General features: G+C 43.1%; 1 protein-coding gene across 2 annotated transcripts in view; it reads right to left on the bottom strand.

The window, feature by feature from the left end:
* The window catches only part of cdh13 (cadherin 13, H-cadherin (heart)), a 361,145-nt gene that overhangs the window by 198,426 nt on the left and 137,150 nt on the right, over positions 1-25,569 (bottom strand). For both annotated transcript variants that reach the window (XM_086074542.1, XM_086074543.1), the window contains exons 3-4: positions 19,958-20,169; positions 1,779-1,877 (exon numbers count right to left, since the gene is read on the bottom strand). In XM_086074542.1, coding sequence (XP_085930668.1) covers positions 1,779-1,877; positions 19,958-20,169 — 311 coding nt within the window. The remainder of the gene's footprint in view (positions 1-1,778; positions 1,878-19,957; positions 20,170-25,569) is intronic.

A 25,569-nucleotide genomic window follows, 5' to 3' on the forward strand; every position in this document is an offset into this window, starting at 1 on the left:
CAGTTACGAGACTCCCGTTGGAGGCAGTGATAGTCAAGAAGCCTTGATTCTACTTATAATACATCCAAGATTCTAACGGGAATTAAGTTGGAGGCTTTATAGATGGCAGAGATGGATAGTGAAAGAGACAATCAGACACCAGTTTCTCAATCGGCTGGTCAATTTTTGGGCTGGTCACCGCCCACAGCCACCCCCATCCCCGGCTGCTGTTCACTCCCTTCCCATGGTGAGGAACGAATAGTAATCGTTGGATGTCGACAACTGCATGTCCTTTGTTCCGTCTCGCCAGCGTATGTCTGTAACCCCAAGTCAATAAAATAAACTCCATATTTTTCATACTCCAAAGTTGGCATGTATGTGCATCATATAAGACTATGACTTGAACAATTATTTAGCAAAATATTATTCCAAAGTGGAGAGAGCCAAGATGTAAAAAAACAACTACCTGTCCCAGATATTTTCAAGACTACTACTTAAATCATAGTTTTGTTATTAAATTAAAACATCATTGAGTAATACTTATCTTCAACCATTTAGGCACATGTGCACCAAAATGTAATTTCTGCAGTATTTTGGACCAAACAGTTATTGTGCTGTGTGAGCCAAAGTCAGGTAATTAGCACATTTGTAAATAGTTTGCCAAATTGTTGTCAAATTGTTACACTGTTGAATGTAAATAAACATATTTTGCTATCAAAAAACACTTTTTCATTCTTGGTGGTAGTGTTTTATAGAAGTAAAGCACTATTTAGGTGTTTGTGGCATCATTCATGGACAAAAAGAAGTGTAAAATTCACTAGAGTGCATGAAATAATATTGTTTCACTAAAAGCTTGATTTCTCCGTATTTTGGTCCAAAACAAACGCATTTGGGTGAAACTAACCATTTTCTATTGTTGATTACTAAAGAACGGAATAAGGTAGAAACAAACTTTTTTTTTTCTAATGAAAGATCAATCTGAAGATTTTCAATCTTTCATTTGGTAGTATGTGTGTTTCCATAGTCCAAACAGAACATTTTCTGTGGACCTTGAAAGATCAGTCAAAATGCTTAAATCGGCTTGCACTCACAGCATCCCTTTTCTGAAAACGTCTGGCAGTCAAAGAGTTAAAATCCGATGGCATTCTTTGATGCTTCCACCCACCAAGTAACTGGTGATTACAGCTGTTAATTTGATTTTGATTACAATATTAACTCCTAGAAGGTAACTTTTTGTCTGTAATTGTTTTGTTAATTGAAAATGATGGGCTTGGCTTACTTCGTGACAGCACAGTGACCCTTTTTTGCATATGGTTTTGCATACACAGTAATGTGTAGGGTACATGTTTTCTTTTTTTGTGTCAATACTGCTACAAACATATTTCCTGTGTTTGTGTACTGTATTAAAAACAGACTGAAATAACACAACAAATCTAATCTGTTGACTCTATACTTGTCTTCGTTAGCTGACTGTGAAATGTTGTGCTCTGATTTTTTTCACATCCTGCACATCTCCTTGGGGCTAATCCCCCTCTGTCCATAAAACCGTATGACGTCCTGAACAAATCCTATAAAGACCAACAGCATAATTATATATTTTTTAAGCCTGACGCCTTTGAATTTGTGTGATATTGCAAGATCCATATTGCAGTCACATGTTAATCATTATAGCTTTTCATATGTAGTGTTGTTAATTTATATAGCATAGTAGCATGTACATAAAATTGTTGTGAAAACAATAATTTCTCATGAGGCATATTGATTGAAGTGGAGTTGCTGTGATGTTGTGTTTTTCTTACCCTGCCGATGATCCTTGGGAAAGGGGCTCTCTGGTTCTCAGTGACAATCATTGGAGGAACCAGCAGGGATCTTTTCAATCTATGCGGCAGACCGAGGATCTAAAACATAAAAAACACAATATATTAACCATTGGTGCTTCTTAATAAACAATTCCTCAAAGCAAGAAGAAGGAATTACCCACTCTCACCAAGCACTAAATTTTAAATCGATTGCAAACGGTTAGAGGGGTTTTCTTTTTTCACTTTTTTGAAGATGAAGAAAATAACATGGATTTTGATAAGGAAGGCAAGGGGGTAACCGTGCACCCATTCTGCTAGCAGCATCAGTTGGAAAGCAAATAAGAATCGAGCTTGTAAAGGGAAATTAGCTGGAGTTTATATTTATTTGGCTTCATTCCACACCTTACAGATAATACAAAGGAACAAATGTGTTGTTGACAGAGGTGGATAATTCAGGTCCAGAAAGTAAAAGCCCTGCCACAGACTGGCTTCAGCCACAGGCGCTTCTATTTAAGCTCGTTTACCTGCTGGTTGAGTAGTAGTACATGTGGCTAAAACCAAACTGTGGCAGTTTTTTTTTTCTGTGAAGACCACCTTACTTTGGGGTTTGTTGCCAGTATTCTATGTATATTGATAAACGCAATACAGTGAGGAAATAGACCAAATGAAAGTAGCACAAAACCACAGGTTCTGTGATCTCCCAACGCAAACCAGTTTCCTTTTGATTTTAGACACAAAAAAACAATGGAACACATTGGCATACACAACAAGCTCCTGATTTAATGAACCAGTAACAATGACTGCAGATGGTTTTGACAAAGTGAAACCATGTTCAGGCAGAGGGAGCGGATCACAGATTCTAACTCTCCAAAACACAATTGCATCAACTAATTTAATCTTCCACCCTCCTGCTGTTGTTTGTTTGTGAACAATGAGATACACACGCACACATTCACTTCTGCTTGGATGTGAATGGAAAAAAAAACAGTCTGTCCTTGACATATGAACAGGAAGCTGGAATCCTGGCTGCTAACAGGGATGACAACCTACAATAGAAGAGACCCTGGAAACCATCCACACACCTGGATACGAGCCCAGAGAGACAACACACACATATACACGCACACACGCAAACACACACACACACACACTTACCCATTACACAAATAAATACTGACTGTAATTAATTATGTACCGGTACTTATTTTTAAATTATACTGACATCTCGAAAGTTGAACACACCAAAAGTGGTGTAACAATTTGTAATTCAACTAAGCTGAATACAAATGTGAAGGCAACACGATGGACTAGTGTTTCCCAACCCTTTTTTGCTTGTGTAACCCCAAAGTATTTTTGTCATAGCATGCGTACCCCTCACTAATGCATGTTTATTATTCTCCAAAAATAGAATGTAACACAACTTAAAAAAACACATTTGAACCTTCAAATCGTATTTTCATAATTCTGCTGATGAAACATTGACTTAAAGTTAGATTAATGAAACCTTTGTCATGGCCTCAGGGGATCTTTATCATCTTTACAGGCACCAAACAACATTGAGGTGGATGGTGTGACCTCTGCCACACACACAAAAAACTAAAAATGTGCTGACTGCTTTACGGCATATGTCCTTTCCCCAGTCGTCCCAGACGGAAGTCGAGTCAAACGTCTACGCGCGATTACTGTTATCATGCAAAAGCTCCCTCAGTATTATACCACATTATTCAATACAATTATCACAGTCAAAGTCACAGATTCTTCGAAGTCCCCAATAGTGTTGTGGTTAAAGCAAATGCCTACGCCCGTGTGACCGGCCAGGTAAAACATGGTTCAAATCCCAGTTGGAGCAGATTTTAGTCCAACTTCAATTTCATATAATAATCATCGTCTAATTATTTAACATCCATTGCAGCTTTTAGTATTATACTGCATTATTAAATACAATTACATACAAGTCCTCAATAGTGCAGTTGCTGAAGCACATGCTTTGTGTGTGGGAGATCTGTGCTTGAATCCTGCTTGGAGCAAAGTCCAAGTTCAATTTTATATAATAATAATCACAGTCCAATTTTTTAACATTTATTACTGTATAGTCAAATGTAATTTCACATTCAAGGCTTGTCATTTATATTACAGCTCTAAAAGGACTTTTGGTGGAGGAACCAAACGCAGGGAAGCAGGGCAAGGAGGCAGAGGTTATGGACAAAAAAGGAATTTAATTATTCAAAACAAAAGCAAACTCTAAATGGCAAGTGAAAACAAAACGTGGGGAGGACAACAAGGCAAAAACTGGCAGCATGACGGGAGAAAATCGACAATGAATCGACGCAGACAGAGGGGAGACAGGAGACTAAATACACACACACACGCACAATAATGACACAACAAGACACACCTGGGGCAAGACACAAGTGGCTGAGGGCACTGATTGGTTGACACGAGGAAGGGCAGGATTACACTTAACAAGACCAAGGGAGACACAAGGAAAAACAGAACCCAAACATGACAGTACCCCTCCCTCAAGGTGGGAACCTGGGCCAGTCATGAGGGCGTCCCGGACGCCGGGACGGGGAATTGATGCTGCCGCGGCGGCGGTCCGGGGACTTGAGGCTGCCGCGGAACCGGGACTTGAGGCTGCCGCGGAGCCGGGACGGGGACTTGAGGCTGCCGCGGCGCTGGTCCGGGGACTTGAGGCTGCCGCGGAGCCGGGACTTGAGGCTGCCGCAGAGCCGGGACGGGGACTTGAGGCTGTCGCGGAGCCGGGACGGGGACTTAAGGCTGCCGCGGAGCCGGGACGGGAACTTGAGGCTGCAGCAGCACAGGCAAAACGGCAGGGGGATGCAGCTTGGCTCTCTGTTGCCTAATCTTTCGCCTCCTTAGAGCTGGGGCTTGTGCTTTGCTTGGTGGTAGCTGGGTGGATGTGGCTGAGGCAGACTTGAGAGCAGGAACCGGGGGCACTTCAGCCTGCCACCATGGGGAGTGAGGAGCAACAGGGATACTAGAAACAGAGGGTACATAAACTGAAAGAACATGAGAAGAAACGGGATTAGGTGAGGAAGTGGGGACTAAGTCTTGACGTGGCGTTAACGTGGGGCTATGAGGTGAACAAGATGGGGACCGGAGTAATGAACATGGCGGGGACCGAGGTGACTGGAAGTGACGTGACATGGAGTTAAAACAATCCGCAAAAGAAAACCGTGATGAAAACATGTAAGGGTCAAGAGTGCTGGTGAAAAAATCAAAATCAGTGTCTAAATCAGAACTGGAATCAGTAAGTGCATTAACCAAAAAAATAGCATTTTTCATCATCATCTGTGAAGTCTGTCTATGAAACAATGGGGTGACAAAATGGTGTCATAGAGCAGGGACTTAAGTGGACTAAGGAGATCGCAGGCGGAACCAGCCAGAGAAAAATAACCTACATGGAGGGAAAGGGATTGGATGGCAGGCTGACGGCGCTTTCGAGCCGACCGAACGGTAGCTTGCCGCTGTGTCCGATCGTGGTCGATTAATTCTGTCAAGAAGTTTGGTGGAGGACCCAAACGCAGGGAAGCAGGGCAAGGAGGTAGAGGTGATGGACAAAAAAGGAATTTAATTATTCAAAAACAAACTCAGACTCCAAGAAATCTGCAAGAAAATTACGATTTTATTCGAGCAAATGGTCTTGCATGCAGGAGCTTGACACAGAGGCTGCAGTTACGCTTTAGGCTAGAGGTGGCAGTTGCGAGTAAAAATGTGACAAACTTTTAAATAATTAAATGCTAACGTCATTCTTCTGTTCTAACCCCGGGATTACACCGCATGCGTGTGCGTTGCGGCTCTGCTCCGCTGCATCTTGACTGTGTGCTCCGGACACATCAATTTTATGGACAAAACTCATCGGCTGCGCACAGCTTCGGTCTGGCAGCTCAGTCGCCAACAACTTCCCGTTGTGCGATCACGTGACATTAAAAACAACAAGCACACAGTCTGTGCTCAACAGAGAAGCAGAAAGAGAGGTGGACTTCCTTTGATTGAACTCACCGTCCACTCCCACAGCTTCTACTATGACGTTCATTTCAGCATACATTTTTCAAAAGAATGTGCCGTGTCATATATAATCCACCTCCATTATAAATCTCTCCTTGTCCATGTTCGCTGCAGTAAATTAAGCGTTAAGCATTATGACGTTTTGCTGACATGATCGCGAAATAGGATTTGGCAAGTATTTTATTCTGAAAAGTAACCAGATTTATTTTATTTTGAAACTGCGTCGATCTTCCTGTCCCGCACGATGTGTTCTGTGCTAGTTTGCCATTTGACGGATGCCGTGCGGCGGGCTCTGGCATGACGCAGCTGGTCCGCAGTCGATCCGCAGTGCACACGCAGCCGGTGTAATTTGAACAAGCCGATAGAATGGAAACAAATCGGCTGTGCCGACAGAGCGGAGCGGAGACACAACACACACGTATGCGGTGTAATCCTGAGGTAACTCTGCTTACTACGTGACGTGCCCCATCAATGGTGAGCTATTTTTAGAACAGACCCATGAGCTACTCATGCTGTCCTGTTGACAGAAACTTGGCACTTTTTTTTTTTTTGGGGATAATGCACATTAGCACAGCAAACAAGACTTCTTGCCTTTTTGGAGGTTCGTGTGTAATTCCCAAAACCCCATCTACTTCTCTGTAAATTAATTGGTTAAATGAATGCAATAACCTTCAAAGAGGACACTTGTTAACGCAACTATGCAAGCCTCGCTGCGTAAACGTCCCCACAAAAAAGGAAAAAAAATGCATTTGTTCTCAGTGCCTGTGAGGATTTTCTACAGTTACTCTAGATTTCACCCAAATTATGCTTCTTAAGTAAGTACATTTATTTGTTGGAGAAATATTAAACTATGACTCAAAATTCTTTGAAAAAAAAAAGGTCTTTGTCACTCCACACTTGCTCATTAAATCGCGATTTTGCTCCATCGAGCACAATGCATAAAGTACGAAAGTGTGGAACTGCCAATGCATAGTAAACGATTTTGACTGGTAAATACATTTAAAGGTTTTTAAATATATTTGAATGCAGTTACAAGTTATAATATGTAAACATACTTGCAAAGACCGTTAAATGTACTTGCAAAAAAGTTTAAATATATTTGCAAATATGTTTGACATATGTTTAAGCGTATTTGCAAATATGTTGGAATGGTTTGTCATTATAAAATATTTACTTCACATTGGCAGTTCCATGTTTCCGTAATAAAGTTATGTTTATACATCAGATTTTCTAATTGAAACAAAATGTTGATGGGCACATATGTTGTGGCTGTAATAACACAGCTGCAGAGGGGATAACGCTGTAACATACATCACTTTTAAATGGCATCTCCATGATACAACAATACTGAGGTAAGGACATTGTTCAAAACAAGCCCCCTTGCTGCTCAATTTATTTCCGACTGCTTGATTGAGTTTGTAGAGTGAGAAGCTAACATGTCGAGGACCTTGTGCTGTAAATAAGACACCAATATTTTCATTGTGGTTGAATCAATGGTGATGTCTGTCACCTTTATGTATTTTAATTGTGCAAATAAATGCAGTTTCCTGGTCATCCACTCCTGTTGGTTTGTATTTAAAAAAAAAAATTGTCACCACTGAAGTGAAATGGAGCAAATGTGACTGCTCAGGGATGGGTGGGCTCTCAAGCAATCGCTCACATTTGGTGGAATGATTGGAAGTGACAAATACCAGCCTGGACATTACTCGGGTCTTTAGTGAACATGGTGAGGATTTTAGGGGAACATCCTTCCAGAAAGCCAACATTCCTTGCATCTAAAAGATCCCACAAGAAAATATCTGTCTCACACTGAATTATTTTATGAAAACACAACGCGATTAATTGTCATTGTCACACATAACACAATTTGTCACTTTACACATGCTGCGAACAAAGCATTGCATGGATATCGGCAGCTGCTTAATTAACAGTTGCTAACCCGATATTGACCTGTATGCATCAATCAGATTGACTCTGGCTTGTTGGCACAGCTTTGGTATGAGGGATGCCTAATAAGGTGTACACATTGCCTACTTCTACATCAACCACATTAAGAGACATCCTTACTTCAAATTTGACACATATTTAAAGAAATGACCGATTAAATGGGCAGACTTAAGTGTTTTACATGTACCCTAAAAATAACCTGTCATGCACAATCAAGCTTGGCCTCCTGTGCTGTCCTCATGTTGGCAGAAGAAGAAACATAAACTATACCACATTTTCCTCAGGGCGACCAGACATATTAGATCAGTCTAGATGTTGTTAAAATATATTACATGAAATGATGCAGGCAGTTTTTGTGGTTTCATTTGCAATGCAGATATTCTCTTTTGTCCTTCTCCCATAGTACAACACTTTATTGACCGCATACAATTGTGGTGTGCGTATAAACAGGGCTTTGTTTGTGTGTTGACTGTGCTTGGTTCTCAGTGTGTCTGGCACACTGACATTGAAAAAGAACAGGTAAGAGGCAAAAGTAGGTCATTTGGCTACAACAGTGCCAACACTCAGACGAAGAGGGTAATGGTGAGGCTTCCATTCGTCGAGTACTCACATGCCACTAACCGTTTCACCTCATGCTCCCCTTCCAAAGGTCAGATAAACACAATGAAATAGTAATCATAAACAGCCAGACCAGAACCAGCCGAGATAAACGGAGTGGTGCCTGAAATGGCCACTCTTACCAAACCCGTTGAGGTATGACCTTCCAAATGTCATGAGGGACATTTTAAACTGGACATGAAATTGTTAAATAGCTAGATGATGACTTTGTAAGCACAGGCTGCAAGAACTCCAACCTGAGTCCGGTGGCCAGAGATGAGAGCATCAAAGCCATGAAAGTAGAGGTCTCAGCTGTGACATATAGCATGTCCTACAGAAATTACATCAGAAGCCCCGGATTTTTGTGGTCACATGTCAAGCGAACGACAACTAAGGTCTCCAACATGACTTTAGGGAACTGAAACACTGAACAAACTGAAAAGGGATGTTGAAACCAATCAAGCCTTTTTTTTTTTTGTCCATTATTGTTACCACTTAACCTCATTAAGGATTACGGGTGAGCTGGAGTTTGTCATAACTGACTTTGAGAGGCGGAGTACACTTTGGACTGGTAGATTGACAATTAAGGGTGGGAACAAATATATATATATTTTTTTTAAGAGCTCAGTATTGTTCATTCGGTAATGTCATCATCATTGCTCCTTTTTTTTTCTTTTTTTCCTTTTTTTTTCTATGTGGGTGAGTGTGCGTGTGTACGTGTGTGCATGTGTGCGTGCGTGCGAGTGAGGGTGTATTCGTCACCAAAAACCTATTAAAAAAATCCCATACCGTTCACCTAAACCGAACACCGCCGTCAGGAGACCCGAGGAAGGACCAAAGAAAACAAAGGAAAGTGAAATCCAGCACCGACCAGACACCACCCACCGGGCCACCAACCAGAGTTCTTCACCAGCCCCAGAAACATCTAAATTCCAACAAATCAGGGAGACCTCAAGAGACCAAAGGAGAGACTGAGGAAAGGAAGGAAGGACAAACGAAGCAGAGTGAGATCCACAGACACCAGCCTCCACCGATTCAATGATCTGAGGAAGAAGCAGATTGTGTCTGAGTTTCGATAGATGCTGGTGTGGTGGATCTGGCATGCATGGAAATCTCCACCAAAGAGGGGAGCCGTCGACCCCTGCCAGGACAGAGCAAGCGCAACACCTCAAGGCCCCCCAGGCCGCGGCAGCGCCAAAGGACGACCCCCGGGCCCCGCCGGGGGCACCGGCCGGAGAGCAAACCCAGGAGCAGGAGCGCCCCCCCACCCCAACACGGCCCGCGCCCCCAACCCAACGCAGCAGGACGGGGTACTGCAGGCCCGCCAGGCACCCCACCGGTCCACAGCCCCTGCTCCCCATCCACCCCCCGCCGCGTGGAGGGACGGAACACCGAGGGCAGAAGGGAAGATGGGGGCACCGGAGGACGGGCGGCACCCCCGAACCCCAGGCCTAGCGGGGAAAGGCCCCGGTCGTCACTCCAGCGTTCTTAGTGAAAGCTAACCCTGTTACTGAGTCCGCCAGCTCGCCGACTGGCAAACTCTACCCCTAAACCTTGAATGTGACCCCACCCAGTGTATATACAAGTGTGTGTGTGTGGTGCATTAAAATTGGGAGCAGGTGAACCGGAGCAGAGGGAAATTATATCCCCACGCTCCGATCCACCCGCCTCCCAGGCATGTCAGTGAGTGTATGTGGTGCATTAAAAAAATTAATGGGTTTGCTCTCCGGCCGGTGGCCCTGGCGGGGCCCGGGGGTCGTCCTTTGGCGCTGCCGCGGCCTGGGGGGCCCTGAGGTGTTGCGCTTGCTCTGTTCCGGCGGGGGTCGTCGGCTCCCCTCTTTGGTGGAGATTTTCATGCATGCCAGATCCACCACACCAGCATCTACCGAAACTCAGACACAATCTGTTTCCTCCTCAGGTTATTGAATCGGTGGAGGCTGGTGTCTGCGGATCTCACGCGGCTTCGACTGTCCTTCCTTCCTTTTCTCGGTCTCTCCTTTGGTCTCTTGAGGCCTCCCTGATTTTATGTTTTTTGGATTTGTTGGGGTCTGGATGTTTCTTGGGCTGGGGAGGAGTTCTGGTGGGGGGTGTCTGGTCGGTGCTGGATTTCGCCTTCCTTGGTTTTCTTCGGTCCCCTCGGGTCTCCTGGTGTTCGGTTTAGGTGAACGGTATGAGATTTTTTCTAATAGGTTTTCTGGTGAGCTAACAAATGCACGCACGCACGCACGCACGCACGCACATACACATACTCACCCACACACACACACACAAAAAAAAATATATATATATATATATATGTATATATATATATATATGTATATATATATATATATATATATATATATATAAAAAAAAAAAAAGAGCAATGATGATGACATTTCCGAATGAACAATACTGAGCTCTTAAAAAAGAAAAAAAAGAAAGAAAAAAAAATGGGGGGGGGGGGGCATGGACAGGGGACCGCAGCACCCGACCGCCCGAGGTGCCAGGAGGTCCACCGGAGCGGGGCGGGCACAACACCAAACCCACCCACCATCTCGGCCCCCGGAGCGCCGAGACCCGGGCCACGGATGGACCCCCGGCCCAGGGGAGGGGAAGGAAGGCGGACAGGGGAGGGGGAAGGGACGTGGGAAGGAGATGACAAGAAGGGCAAGGGGCAGCGGCAGGGCCGCAGAGAGTGGGGGAGAGGAGGAGGAAGGGTGACGAGGGAGAAGGGACAGAGAGGCGGAGGACTAGCGGGGAGAGGCGAGGAGGGAGAGGCAGCAAGGGGGAGGAAGGGGGAGGGGAGAGGGAACCACGAAGCACCCCGGCGGCCCACAGGCCCCGAACCGCGTCGCCGGGCCCAGAGTGACGGACGGCGCCGGAGCGGCGCCGCCCCGGACACCAGGGAGAGCCCCGCAACGCAGCACCCCCCAAGAGACCCAGGGAACGGCCAAGACGCAGCCGCCACCCAGCAGTCAACAGAGGGGCAGACCCGCCCACGCCCAGCCAGGGGGGGACAGCACCTATATAATTAACCCACTGGCATGCAGTGAATCCGAATATTAACCCTTAGTGCCCATTGGAGGTGAATCTGCTCGATCCTGTTCTGAAAGGACATCTAATGATATGAACACTGCAAAAAAAAATCATAAAAAAACGCAAATTTGCGGGCAGCTGGGGCGCCAGAAAAATACTGTGAAATAACAGAAAATTACTTTCTCGTACAAAAATAGTAATATTCGGCAGCTGGGTCGCCAGAAAAATACTGTGAAATAACAGAAAATTACTTTATCGTAAAACAACTGTAATTTTCCAGCAGCTGGATCGCCAGAAAAATACTGTGAAATAACAGAAAATTACTTTCTCGTAAAAAAACCCCGTAATTTTCCGGCAACTGGGGCGCCAGAAAAATACTGTGAAATAACAGAAAATTACTTTCTCATTAAAAAAAAAAAAAATACCGTGAGTCATCACCTTATCGTGGTGGAGGGGTTTGCGTGTCCCAATGAGCCTAGGAGCTATGTTGTCTGGGGCTTCATGCCCCTGGTAGGGTCACCCATGGCAAACAGGTCCTAGGTGAGGGACCAGACAAAGCATGGCTCAAAAGACCCCAATGATGAACACAAACTTTGGATCCTTGTTTCCCTTGCCCGGACGGTGGTCACCGGGGCCCCCTTCTGGAGCTAGGCCTGGCGGTGGGGCTCGAAGGCGAGCGTCTGGTGGCTGGGCCTATACCCATGGGGCCCAGCCGGGCACAGCCCGAAAAGGCAATGTGGGCTCACCACCGGTGGAAGGGGCCAAAGGGGTTGGGTGCGCAGTGAGTTGGGTGGCAGCCAAAGACGGGGGCCTTGGCGGTCCGATCCTCGTTTACTGAAGCTAGCTCTGGGGACATGGAATGTCACCTTTATGGCAGGGAAGGAGCCCGAGCTAGTGTGCGAGGCTGAGAAGTTCCGACTAGATATAGTTGGACGCGCCTCAACACACGGCTTGGGTTCTGGTATCGAGAGGCGCTGGACCCTCTTCCACTCTGGAGTTGCCCACGGTGAGAGGCGCAGAGCAGGTGTGGGCATACTCATTGCCCACTGGGTAGGCGCCTGTACGTTGGGGTTTACCCCGGTGAATGAGAGGGTAGCCTCCCTCCGCTTTCAGGTGGTCCTGACTGTTGTTTGTGCTTATGCACCGAACAGCAGCTCAGAGTACCCACCCTTTCTGGAGCCCATGGAGGGTGGAGAGCGCTCCCCCTGGGGACTCCCTCGTTCTGCTGGCGGACTTCAACGCCCACGTGGGTAATGACGGTGATACCTAGAGGACCGTGATTGGGAGGAACGCCCCCCCTTCCCCCCCAATCAAAACCTGAGCGGTGTTTTGTTATTGGACTTGTGTGCTCGCCAGGACTGACCATAACAAACACCATGTTCAAACACAAGGATGTCCATATGTGCACTTGGCACCAGATGATCGACTTTGTAGTCGTGTCATCGGATTTGCGTCCGTACGTGTTGGACACTCGGGTTAAGAGCGGGCGGAGCTGTCAACTGATCACCACCTGGTGGTGTGTTGGCTCCGATGGCTTGGTAAGATGCTGGTCCGACCAGGCAGACCCAAACGTATTGTGAGGGTCTGCTGTTAACGTCTGTCAGAATCCCTTGTCAGATAGAGTTTCAACACCCACCTCCGGCAGAACTTCTCACTTGTCCCTAGGGAGGCGGGGGGCATTGAGTCCGAGTGGACCATGTTCCGCGCTTCCATTGTTGAGGCGGCCGATCTGAGCTGTGGCCGTAAGGTGGTTGGTGCCTGTCGTGGCGGCAATCCTCGAACCCGCTGGTGGATACCAGCAGTAAGGGATGTCGTCAAGCTGAAGGAGTCCTATTGGGCCTTTTTGGCCTGTGGGACTCCGGAGGCTGCTGACAGGTACCGGCTGGCCAAGCGGATTGCGGCTTCGGCGGTCGCTAAGACAAAAACTCGGACATGGGAGGACTTCGGTGAGGCCATGGAAAACGACTTCCGGACGGCTTCGAGGAAATTCTGGTCCACTATCCGGCGTCTCAGGAGAGGAAAGTAGTGCGCCATTAACACTGTGTATAGTGGAGATGGGGTGCTGTTGACCTCAACTCGAGACGTCGTGAATCGGTGGGGAGAATACTTTGAAGACCTCCTCAATTCCACTGACACGCCTTCCTTTGAGGAAGCAGGGTCTGGGGACTCTGAGGTGGGCTCCCCTATCTGGTTGGAAAGCTTCTCGGTGGCGGGGCCCCGGGGGTGGTTGAGATCCGCCCGGAGTTCCTAAAGGCTCTGGATGTTGTGGGGCTGTCGTGATTGACACGTCTCTACAGCATCGCGTGAACATCGGGGACAGTGCCTCTGGATTGGCAGACCGGGGTGGTGGTCTCCCTTTTTAAGAAGGGGGACCGGGGGTGTGTTCCAATTTTAGAGGGATCACACTCCTCAGCCTCCCAGGTAAGGTCTATTCAGAGGTGCTGGAGAGGAGGGTCCGTCGGGAAGTCGAATCTCGGATTCAGGAGGAGCAGTGTGGTTTTCTTCCCTGCCGTGGAACAGTGGACCAGCTCTACACCCTCAGCAGGGTCCTCGAGGGTGCGTGGGAATTCGCCCAACCAGTCCACATGTGCTTTGTTGACTTGGAGAAGGTGTTTGACCGTGTCCCTCGGGGAGTCCTGTGGGGGGGTGCTTCGGGAGTATGGGGTACCGGGATCCCGGATACAAGCGGCCGAAATGAGGGTAGCCGGGCTCTTCTTTAGAGATAGGGTGAGAAGCTCGGTCATCCGGGAGGGACTCAGTGTCGAGCCGCTACTCCTCCGCGTTGAGAGGAACCAGTTGAGGTGGCTCGGGCATCTGGTTCAGATGCCTCCTGGACGCCTCCCCTGGGAGGTGTTCCGGGCATGTCCCACCGGCAGGAGGCCCCAGGGACGACCCAGGACACGCTGGAGAGACTACGTCTCTCGGCTGGCCTGGGAACGCCTTGGGATCCCGTCGGGGGAGTTGGCTGAAGTGGCTGGGGAGAGGGAAGTCTGGGCTTCCCTGCTAAAGCTGCTGCCCCCGCGACCCAACCCCGGATAAGCGGTAGAAGATGGATGGATAAAAAAAAAAAAATGGTGATAGAAACTTGAAAGGGTGAATAATACGCAACGCAAACAATTGGACTTATGAATGCAGCACTACCAAGTATACATTTCATGAGATGTAAAAATAAAACACATCAGTGGCAGTGTGGATCAGTGGTAGAGAGGCCTTCTGGTATACCTGAGGTTGTGGGTTTGATCCCCTTGGTAAACTGTAAAGTATTCTTGAGCAAAATACTGACCTCCTAATGCTGTGTCATCAGAAGGTGAGTGATACCGGTAGTCAAAATGAAACGTGGTTTGAGAGCCTTGTAAGGGTTAAAAATGCTATACTGTATAAATGAATGACCATAACAGCAAACTGTTGCAATTTTAAACCCACTCTTTAGTTTTTTTTAACAGTTATTGGCCATGTTTTGAAAGATTATTCACTACATACTACTGTTATATTACATACAATCTTGTTTTTACGAGAAGGTAATTTTCTGTTATTTCACAGTATTTTCTGGCGACCCAGCTGCCAGAAAACTAACGTTTTTTCTTACAAGAAAGTAATTTTCTGTTATTTCACAGTATTTTTCTGGCGCCCCAGCTGCCGGAAATGTACCGTTTAAAAAAAAAAATATTATGTATTTTTTTTAAAAGAGAGAAAGAAAAGAATTTGAATGCCATCCTTATTTTCTTAATGAAACATGTTTTCCTATTAATAAAAACAATCATCTCAAAATGTCGAATATGGCCGTTTAGTTATTAGGAATGCAACTTTGTGCTACTTAAGGCAGGACACATATGGCCCATGTTTAAAATAAGGTGTCCAGCTTTATATCGTCGTTGATTAGTGGTTCTCAACCCTGGTCCTCGAGTACCGCTATCCAGCCTGCCGAGGGAGACATGGAAAATAGGCTGGATAGGACTACTCGAGGACCGGGGTTGAGAACCACTGGACTAGATTATTGATCACTTTTTTGCAGTAAAACCTACTGAAACTACTCCCCAATAATCAACCTTGGTCTTTGACCCTTAAAGGGAGTTTACACTTAAAACTAAACATCAAAACAAGACTATTTGTCATTATTGTTAAAACTGTTAGTATAAACAATAGCACATGAGTGAATTGATCTGTGATAAATCCAGCCCTTCTCAGGGCCTCAGGGGGGGTCTGTCCCATGTAACTGAGCCACTGCTTACCACGCCCCAATAGCATGCTGACTCGTGATAGATACCTTATGTTAATAGAAAAGTAAGTAAGACACCACCCAATTATCAAAGATCTACTGTACTCCTTTTTTTTTATCAAGTGAAAATCAAAAACAACTCAGTGTGTGATTATTCGTGCATTTGTGTGCATGTGTGTGTGTGTTTAATTTCATAGTTGTCTATGTACAGGCAGCCATAGGAAAAAATGGCAGTCATTGTCATCTGACTCCAGAGTTACTGTGGCAGCAATGTCACGTCCTTGTCTATTCTGCCGTTTTTACTTTCAATGCTATATAGAGAAGTGTCATTACTCATTTGTGACAATGTTTTGGAGTCTTGGTGAGAAATGGATAACATCAAGGCCAACCCCAGCCAGCGGTGACAAGGTTGTGCAGATAACTGTGGAGGAACATTTTAGATCTGCTCACAAACGTGAAAGTGTATCAATGAAGCATACTGTTAGCTTAGTTAATTAGTGCTGAGTCAATGTGATTTTTAGGTAATTACAGGTGGTGACAAATGTACTAAAAACAATGATGATTCCATCATCTGTCATAAGTAATCTTAAATTCATCAGAATAGTAATGGTTATTCAAATGAGCGTTTGAATTTTGAGGTTGGCCTGTGTGTGTCAATGCATTTTCATATTGATTTACACTAGTTATTGGACCAAGTATTAGCACCACAAAGGTATGTCTGTATTGCTAATGCATTGAAACAATAAAAATAGACCTGCAGGAGTGCAGAAAACTAATGTTCAGTACTTGTTTGCTTTGGTTTCGCTCGAAACAAACAAAGAAATTATGCAATTATAATCAAAAGAATGATTCATGGCTGACTGTATAATCTATTCACAATGAAATTTAGTGTTGGTTTGCACTTTTACATGACATTCAGTATTTTGGTTTCCATAATAACAATAAATCCAACCCTAAGAAATAATATGTATGTTAAAGAGCCTATTGAATGTCAAGCCTTCTCACCAAATGGTGTGAATAAATAGGAATTCATCTAGAAAGAAAATGGCACACAAAAGGAAAAGCAGCAAACAGAATTACTGAGTGGAATGGTGACAGAAAAAGATTATAATGTGTGCTGTTGTGCTGTGTATGCAAGATGTTCTGTCTCAGTCATACCCAGACGGCCTTAGTCAACAATGAAAGCTGGGTAAGAGAACAATCTATTTGTCGATTGCAGGATGAAAATATTACTGTCGATGGAATGTTGAAATCGTTGCGTTTGCAAAATAAAAGAAGGAAACATAACAAAAGCTGAATAAATAGGCTTACGGACTTATATTATTTCACCTCTTATCAGTTGTTCAATTTGAATGATGCTTGCCTGTGCCCCCACAAGGTAAGAACATTTTCTGCACAACCGCTGTTCCGTGCCACGCAAAAAAACAACAACAACACATACATAGAATAGGGCACAGTCCATTTTGGGATTATTTCAATTGTCAAACTGAAATGGATTCAGCCACTATTTTGCAAATTATCTCTTTTAATTCATACTTTTGTGCACAGTGAGAATATTTTTACCTCAGGGCTTCTCTGAAAACAAACAAATAGGTCATGGAATTGAAAAATATCACCACCTTTCCTCAATAAATCCATCATTGTGTTAGTAAAATTGCCACTGGATATTTCCATTCAGCCTTTAAAAGGGAATAAAGAAAAACTTGGGTTACAACGTTTCTAGGCTCTTAATAATGATTTCAGTGTCAAAACAGAATTTCTTCCAAATAACCTAAATTTTGACAAATAAATTGACTCACTGTTAGAGTGGAGATTTAAAGCTCAACGCCTCAGCCAGTTTTAGAGTAGAGTCGTTCCAAAGACAAGACAAACCACCCGACCTATTGTCAACTGTTTGAAAATGTCATCTGTAAGTTATTGAGGCCTAAAAAGAACACATGTTCGATGGTCCGCTTGAGACGGTGCAGAGGTGTCGGGTGGGGAGCAGATGGGAAACACAGAACATGGATAAAGAAAGGAACAATAGATGAGACTCAAAGTTAATGGAGTTTGAGCATGTTAATTGATGGTAAAATAATGTGAGCTTTCAACCACCCTCCCTCATGAGAACACTCTGCGATAGTTGAGGGAGGTTTTTGCTCTCTGGCAGGGGCCTGTTAACAGTTGTTCTCATCTATGCCTCATTTACAAATTATTTGCACTCGGCAATTAAAAACTAATCAAACCAATCAATTAGAAGCTAGGCCAAGATATGAATCTTTGTACATGTACGGTATTTAAATGGACAGTAAGGAATGTTAAGACAACATTTACAGTTTTTGTTTTGTTTTTAGTTTTTTGGGGGTATACGAGGCAATAAGATTTTAGCTAAGTTCAATGTAAAATCATCAGTATAAAACTCAGTCCTAGTATTAATATGTCCACTAACATACTTGACAATGTGCCTGATTCATGCGGGAGACACTCAAATTTCAACCTGCTTCCTGAACAGTCATTTATCCCTCTTTTTTATTTTATTTTGCTGTTAAAAAAGAAAAAAAGAAATAAAACAGATTAATGTAAAGATTAATAAACAAAATTATAAACCTAACCAAAGCCATCTCCTATCAAATGTTTCCCAGCTCCAATGAAATAAAAAACATACAGGAGACACATACTGTATATAAATTTAAACACGTGTTCATTCCTATTTTAACAATTTTTCTATTTAAAAAAAAAAAAAAACTAAATCAAAAACAACACCAAAGACTATCTAAATAACAGAAATACAATTCACAACACAAAAACAAACATCACAAACCAACCAGCACACCAATCTCCCGCTAATCTCATGATTTTACAGATAAGTATACAGTTTACGTTGTGGGGAATATTTGACACAATATTTGTCAAACCTGGCTTCCTTGCACGGTGAGTGGCCGGTTATTAGACTCCCGCTGGATGCAGTGATAGTCAAGGAACCTTGATTCTACCCATAATATATCAAAGATTCTACTGGGAAAGCAGTTGGAGGCTGGAGGGGAGCAGAATGCAGCATATACCGGTTTGTTTATGACAGAGATGGATAGTGAAAGAGACGACCAGTTAACGGCCATCAGGAATTTTGTGAGTTTCGCATATGGCCGGTCCATATTCGGGTTGGTCACGAACTATGAATGCTATGCACTAACTTCCCACTGCAACGAACGACGAAAATATTCGCTGGATGTTAGTCGGTCAGGCTCCCGCCCTCACCCCATCGCCGAATAAGATTTGCTGCACGTCCGTCTCGTTTGCAGTCCACTCACCCCCCCCCCCCCCCCCCCCCCATCAATGAATGGGATTGGTCAGAAGTGCGTCAAGATTTATCAGTGGGCACCAGACCACTTTACCTACTGTGAAAAACTGTGTTGTATTGGAGTGGCTATTTGTCTTATATAAATAAACACACATATATGTTTAAGGAAAATATTGTTGGTTAACTTTTCATGACAGATGAAAGATATTACATTTAACTGACTCTTTTATTATAGGAAATTGTACTGAAAGGAAAAATGCTGTCTCAAATCTTTCACAATTTCCACTCTTTTGGGAATACTTTCTACATGATTTTAATGGTGTGCGCTGACAATATGTTCAAAGGTTAAGATTAGAACACTTTCTACTATCAGTAAAGGTCAAGCTAGCATATTTTAAATAAATTGCTATTTCTGACACACATGTTCTCGATAACTGAAATCACATTCCTTTGTGTTTGCATTAAACGATTAAAGTTAAATACCAAAATAATAATAGATTGGCTGGTGGCTCTCAGTCCAAAATTGGCAATTATATCTGCAGGACGCTGATGAAAAAAAAAAACACCCTCATAATAAGGAATGTCACAATTTCACGGTATTAAAATTTCCTCAATCCAGTTGTGATTTTGTTTCGGTACAAAATAACGAACCGTTCTGCTTAAAATTTAATTTTGTTCGGCATGTCAATAGGAAGTCGGGTGCCTGTATAGTGTATAGTGGATACATGCACCTGAAAAACTTTGGCCCTTGAGGGCCCCTATCCTATCAGCTCATTGGCAAGCTCTGCAGAAGCCTGATAACAATCCTGATCATTTGAATCATGTGTACTGGAGGAGGGATACATCTAGAACATGCAGGATAAGGGCCCTTAAGGATTGGAGTTGGTGACCACTGGCTTAGATGGACTTTGCAGTGGAGGTAATTTCCTGTTAATGACAAACTCTACCATTTAACATCTCTATTGCCTATATTACATGATGTAAAAACATTTAGATCAACATCTGATAGCTTGCAGGCTACATATTTTACTGCACTTACATGTACAGTAAAAACACACACACGCACACATTTGACTACACATGGTGTTGACTTACCTTGAGAGCATGCGGTGATTGAAGTGGTAGTCCAGTTATGTCCACCTGTGCCATGTCATCTGCATGAGCACTGAGCCCATGAATGAACATGACCGGCCCGCTGAAAGTCACATCTTGCAGGGGTACCAAATTCAGGTGCCCATCGATGTGGAAGTTGGTGACAGACACCTCAAAGGTAACATCTTCATTGCCAACACAATCATCAAATTCAACTGCAAATAAAAATATAAGGAGAGAATGTCAAACAATCAAGCCAAAAGAAAAATCTCTTTCTGACTTATTTCCCTGTGAAGAAAACAACGTTAAGGTTTGCCAAATGATCCACACATATTGCACAGAAAAAAAACTGATGCCCTGAAGATAAAAACACACAGCAAAGAATATAACATGCTCCGAAGGTCTTGGCTGCAATAAAAGTGCCAAGTGAGATCAAATTTGCATGCTCCCCCAGTAATCTTTATGACCTGATGATATGTTTTAAATGTTTTGCAACAATCCTGAACAGTGGGCATATGATACAGTGAGGCTCTGGGTATCTCAAAAGTATTGGTTGGATTTTAAATTTAAATGCAGCTCAAATAATAAAAGGTGTGCAGTGTTTATTTTTTTGTAGCTATACATACTTGAAGTTTACTTGAAGAATGATATACAATTGAAAGAAACACTTTGGATTTAGCTGGATTTCTAAACATAAATTGATCATAAAATGGGACCCGAATTTATAGGGTTTCATGTTTTTGTAAAAGGTATGTGACAGGTGAATGTCTTTACTAAGAGCTCATCACAACTGTTTGGGCAATTGAAACCAAAATGTTGTTGTTTGGAATATAGAACGGTGTGTGAGGATTTATGTTCACTTCAGGCCAAAATAAAAAATTCAAATTGCAGAGCTATACACTGAATAGAAGGGGTGGGCACACAGCTACACCATCAAAATCTCATCGCAACTTTGAAGGTTGGTGTTTTCTAAATGTTTTGCTTCTTCAGAGCCCAGACGCAATGCTATTGATGGCAAAACAAATTCCCCAGTTTATCAAGATTATTTTCCAGATAATTTATAGATGACTGACCCAGAGAACAAAAGTAACTCAACAACAAAAGGCTTCATCATGCTGTGGCATAACCTCAAAAGAACGATTCACATCATACCTCCCGAGAGTGCATCTAAACTGAAACAGCTTTGTAATGAGGAACGGTCCAATATTTCTGCTGATGGTTAAGCAGGTCTGCTCTGCAACTACAAAAGGCGTTTGGTTGATGTTGTTTCTGCCAAGGAGGTGCAAACCAGTTCTTAAATCTAAAAGGTTCATATAACTTTTTCAAGCACATTTTGTTCAGTAAAAACATGGAAACATATACTGTAATCGTTGGTGTGGTAATAATGTCATAAACCTGTGTTTGTCTTTTGTTTGGACATAGATGACAATCAAATCACATTTTATGAGTAGTTTATGCAGAAATCCAGGCAATTACAGTCACTTGAATAAGACATATTAACAATCAAATAATATATAATAAGATATAAGCATTACATTAATTTTCTCCCCAAAACGTATAAATACATTCTATTTTAAATGCATTAAGTGTCCCAAAGACGTATTTACATGTTTTTAATTTTTTTTATTTTTTTTATGCTAGAGCATACAGAAGGCTTTGATGCAGCCTCTCAACTGTAGAGAACGGTTGAAAAAATGGTAGTTATACAAAAACGGCCAGCAGGTGGCAGCAGAGAAAAATAGATCAGCCAGAGCCATGTTGAAAAAAGCTAATTTACCCACAGTTCTATACAAATTTGTGAATAATGATGAAACTGAGCTATATTCTAATGCTAATTGGTGCAACACGGAAACATATAGAAATATACTTTTTTTTCCTGATGAAAGAAGAGACTCTAATCTTTCTTTTTGTCGGTTTCTTTTTTTATGACAATAGAACACAATGTTCTTTGGGCCTTGCAAAATCAGTCTAAATCCAGTAAAACAGCCTGGAGCAAAATGCTGGGAGTGAATGAGTTAAGTACAAATCCAGTCATGAGAGTTGCCACATACAACGACTAGTCAACATCCAATTTTTTTTTCAACTTTTCAGCCATATTTCTCCAGAGATATTTTGGCAGAATTCCAAATTGCACAACTTTAGGGCGATCGACAGGAGGTTACACTGCATTAGAAAGATTTGCTTTGAATTAGGACTACCTCTCACATGGGAGCATGTCTCGCCTGACCAAGGCAGGATGCTGCCAGGAATACTAACAGACTCCAGTCACAGCCATCCTCTTTTTTTTTGTACTCACTCCTACAGACTAACCTCACTGTTACAACATGATTCCCTTGTCCTCCCCCACTGTGAACCCTGGAGTGAGAGATACCACAGGAAGTGAGCAAGTGTTGCTGTGTACATGTGCTGTTGACTGGAAAGGCATGTGCAACAAGGATTCACATTGTGCTGTGAAACTCTGCGTGGGTCTTATAGTGTACAACAAAGACAGAACAAGGCTCCAAGTGTCCACCTCAGAACATATGCTGTTTTATTTAACTTCCTTTTAGTATGATTTTAATTCCTGCTTGACAATAATCATTTCTCATAGATAGCATATTTACCCCATATGGTTATTATTATAAATGCACAAACTTATTTACACCCACGCTACAACACATTGCCAGTATATTTTCAAAACAGCGCCTAATATAACATCTTTATTATTTTCCTCCAGGACCAGAGAGAAAGGCCACATTTGTCAAGACAAAGGGACTTAGTTAATCAATTATGGATGATATTATTTTAGCTTAACATACAAAAGAAAACATTACACTTGAAAGGAATAAACCATTTGTATAAAGGTGTAGATGGGCTGTGGCGCTGCCCTATTCACATTAAAAAAGTGATGGGGTTTCTTTACATTGAGGTAATTGATATAGATTGCACACCATCTCTTTCTGACCACCTCTCTTTGAATGTAAAACAACTGAAGTCAACTGCGGGAAGTCAACTTTTGTGCATCACATACATCAAATGTTATGCATTTGTTCACCAGTGGTCATGCAAATGTAGCTACACAAACAATAGCAATGCATTAAAAAACATTTATGGGTTCTACATTGGCAGGTGCGATTGAACACAAAAACTGTCTGATCTTGATTTCAGTGCCGGTGCAAACATCTTTAAGCATATTTAGGAATTTAACGTGCCATAATGCCCAGTTTTGAATACTAAATTACAATTTAAAAAAATGTGTTCTTTGTTTTTGTATTACTGTTTAACTTCATTCCTTGTGTTGTTCATTGCAAATAACTTTGCGTTGCGCTTTGTATTTTCTGATATTGATTGCATTATATGTACTTTTAAAATTGTAAAATTTTCACCATCTTTTTAACTACATCGTCTTATGATCATTTGTTTTAAATTCATGATGTTGTTTTGTTATTTATCAGTTCATATAGTAAAAAATAGATGTTAAAGTGAAAATGTTAATTTTTTTTATTGTTAAGTAAATGAACATTTATTACAACAGACACCCACATGAAAGTGTGGAAAACTGCTACCATTGAGTACCGGTACCTGGAAATTGGAACAAAACCAGTTCAAATGTGAATGATACCCATCCATAGCTGCTGCCAGCCTCATCCCAGCTAACGCTAAGATAATTTGTCTTTCAGATCTGCCGTGTGCCGGTGAACGAATCGTTTGCTAAATTCTTTGAACTGTTTCTAATAATTTAGGTCACTTGAAGCTGCTCATTTGCAGCAAATTTAATTTCCAGTCACGACTGCCGCATGTGGCTGAAAAATGAAACTGCACACTCCCTTCATGAACAGAATGTGCACATGATGTCACATCAGCAGACAGAGGGTGAGAAATTGCAAACCAAATCCAGTCTGAAAATATTGGCCAAAGGCTTGCAGGAGGAACGATTGTGAACAGCTAAAGTGTTGATCTGCTATAAATGTTTGAATCATAAATAGTCAAATAAAAATACTATTTTAAAGATATGTTTGAGAAAATTCCTCCATAGGGCAGCTTTAAAAGAATGCCATGTCATGCCCCATCACTATTGGTTAGAGCAGTGAGACTGTGACTTTAATAATCTTGGCAATCAAGTTCATTAATGAGAATTAGAATATCAATGTTTTTTATTTATTTTTTTCTCTTTTTTTTTTCTTTTTAAGAGCTCAGTATTGTTCATTCAGAAATGTCATCATCATTGCTCTTTTTTTTTTCTTTTTTCTTTTTTTTAAATATATATATATATATATATATATACATATATATACACATATATATATATATATATATATATATATATATATACATATATATATATATATATATATATATATATATATATATATATATATATATACATATATATACACATATATATATATATATATATATATATATATATATATACATATATACATACACATATATATATATACATTTTTTTTTTGTGTGTGTGGGTGAGTATGTGTATGTGCGTGCGTGCGTGCGTGCGTGCGTGCGTGTGTGTATTTGTTAGCTCACCAGAAAACCTATTAGAAAAAAATCTCATACCGTTCACCTAAATCGAACACCAGGAGACCCGAGGGGACCGAAGAAAACCAAGGAAGGTGAAATCCAGCACCGACCAGACACCCCCCACCAGAACTCCTCCCCAGCCCAAGAAACATCCAGACCCCAACAAATCAAAAAAACATAAAATCAGGGAGGCCTCAAGAGACCAACGGAGAGACCGAGAAAAGGAAGGAAGGACAGACGAAGCCGCGTGAGATCCGCAGACACCAGCCTCCACCGATTCAATAACCTGAGGAGGAAACAGATTGTGTCTGAGTTTCGGTAGATGCTGGTGTGGTGGATCTGGCATGCATGAAAATCTCCACCAAAGAGGGGAGCCGTCGACCCCCGCCGGAACAGAGCAAGCGCAACACCTCAGGGCCCCCCAGGCCGCGGCAGCGCCAAAGGACGACCCCCGGGCCCCACCAGGGCCACCGGCCGGAGAGCAAACCCAGGAGCAGGAGCGCCCCCCGCCCCAACACGGCCCGCGCCCCCGGCCCGCGCCCCCGGCCCAACGCAGCAGGACGGGGCACTGCAGGCCCACCAGGCACCCCACCGGCCCCCAACCCCCGCCCCCCCACACGACCCCCCGCCCCCCATCCATCGTTCTTTGTGAAAATTAACCCCTGTTACTGAGTCCGCCAGCTCGCGGACTGGCGAACTCTACCCCTAAACCGTGAATGTGACCCCACCCAGTGTATATACAAGTGTGTGTGTGTGGTGCATTAAAATTAGGAGCAGGTGAACCGGAGCCGATGGAAATGATATTCCCACGCTCCGATCCACCCGCCACCCAAGCATGTTGCTGAGTGTATGTGGTGCATTAAAAAAAATAGATAGGGCGGGGGGGGGGGGGGGGTGGCGACACGGACAGGGGACCGCAGCACTGCTCTATACTGCGGCCCCCCCCCCACCCACAAGTTGTGTGGTGTATTAAAATTGGAGGGGAGTTGTAGGGTGAAGACGGTGTTTCCACCCTACCCCACCCCCCAAAGTGTGTTATGTGCCCTATATGTCTATAAAAGTGTATTGTGCAAACCTAGTGTATGTAGTAAGTT

This window comes from Leptonotus elevatus, chromosome 4 (genome assembly GCF_054856555.1).
Source record: "Leptonotus elevatus isolate MCC_2025b chromosome 4, RoL_Lele_1.0, whole genome shotgun sequence".
Lineage (NCBI taxonomy): Eukaryota > Metazoa > Chordata > Actinopteri > Syngnathiformes > Syngnathidae > Leptonotus > Leptonotus elevatus.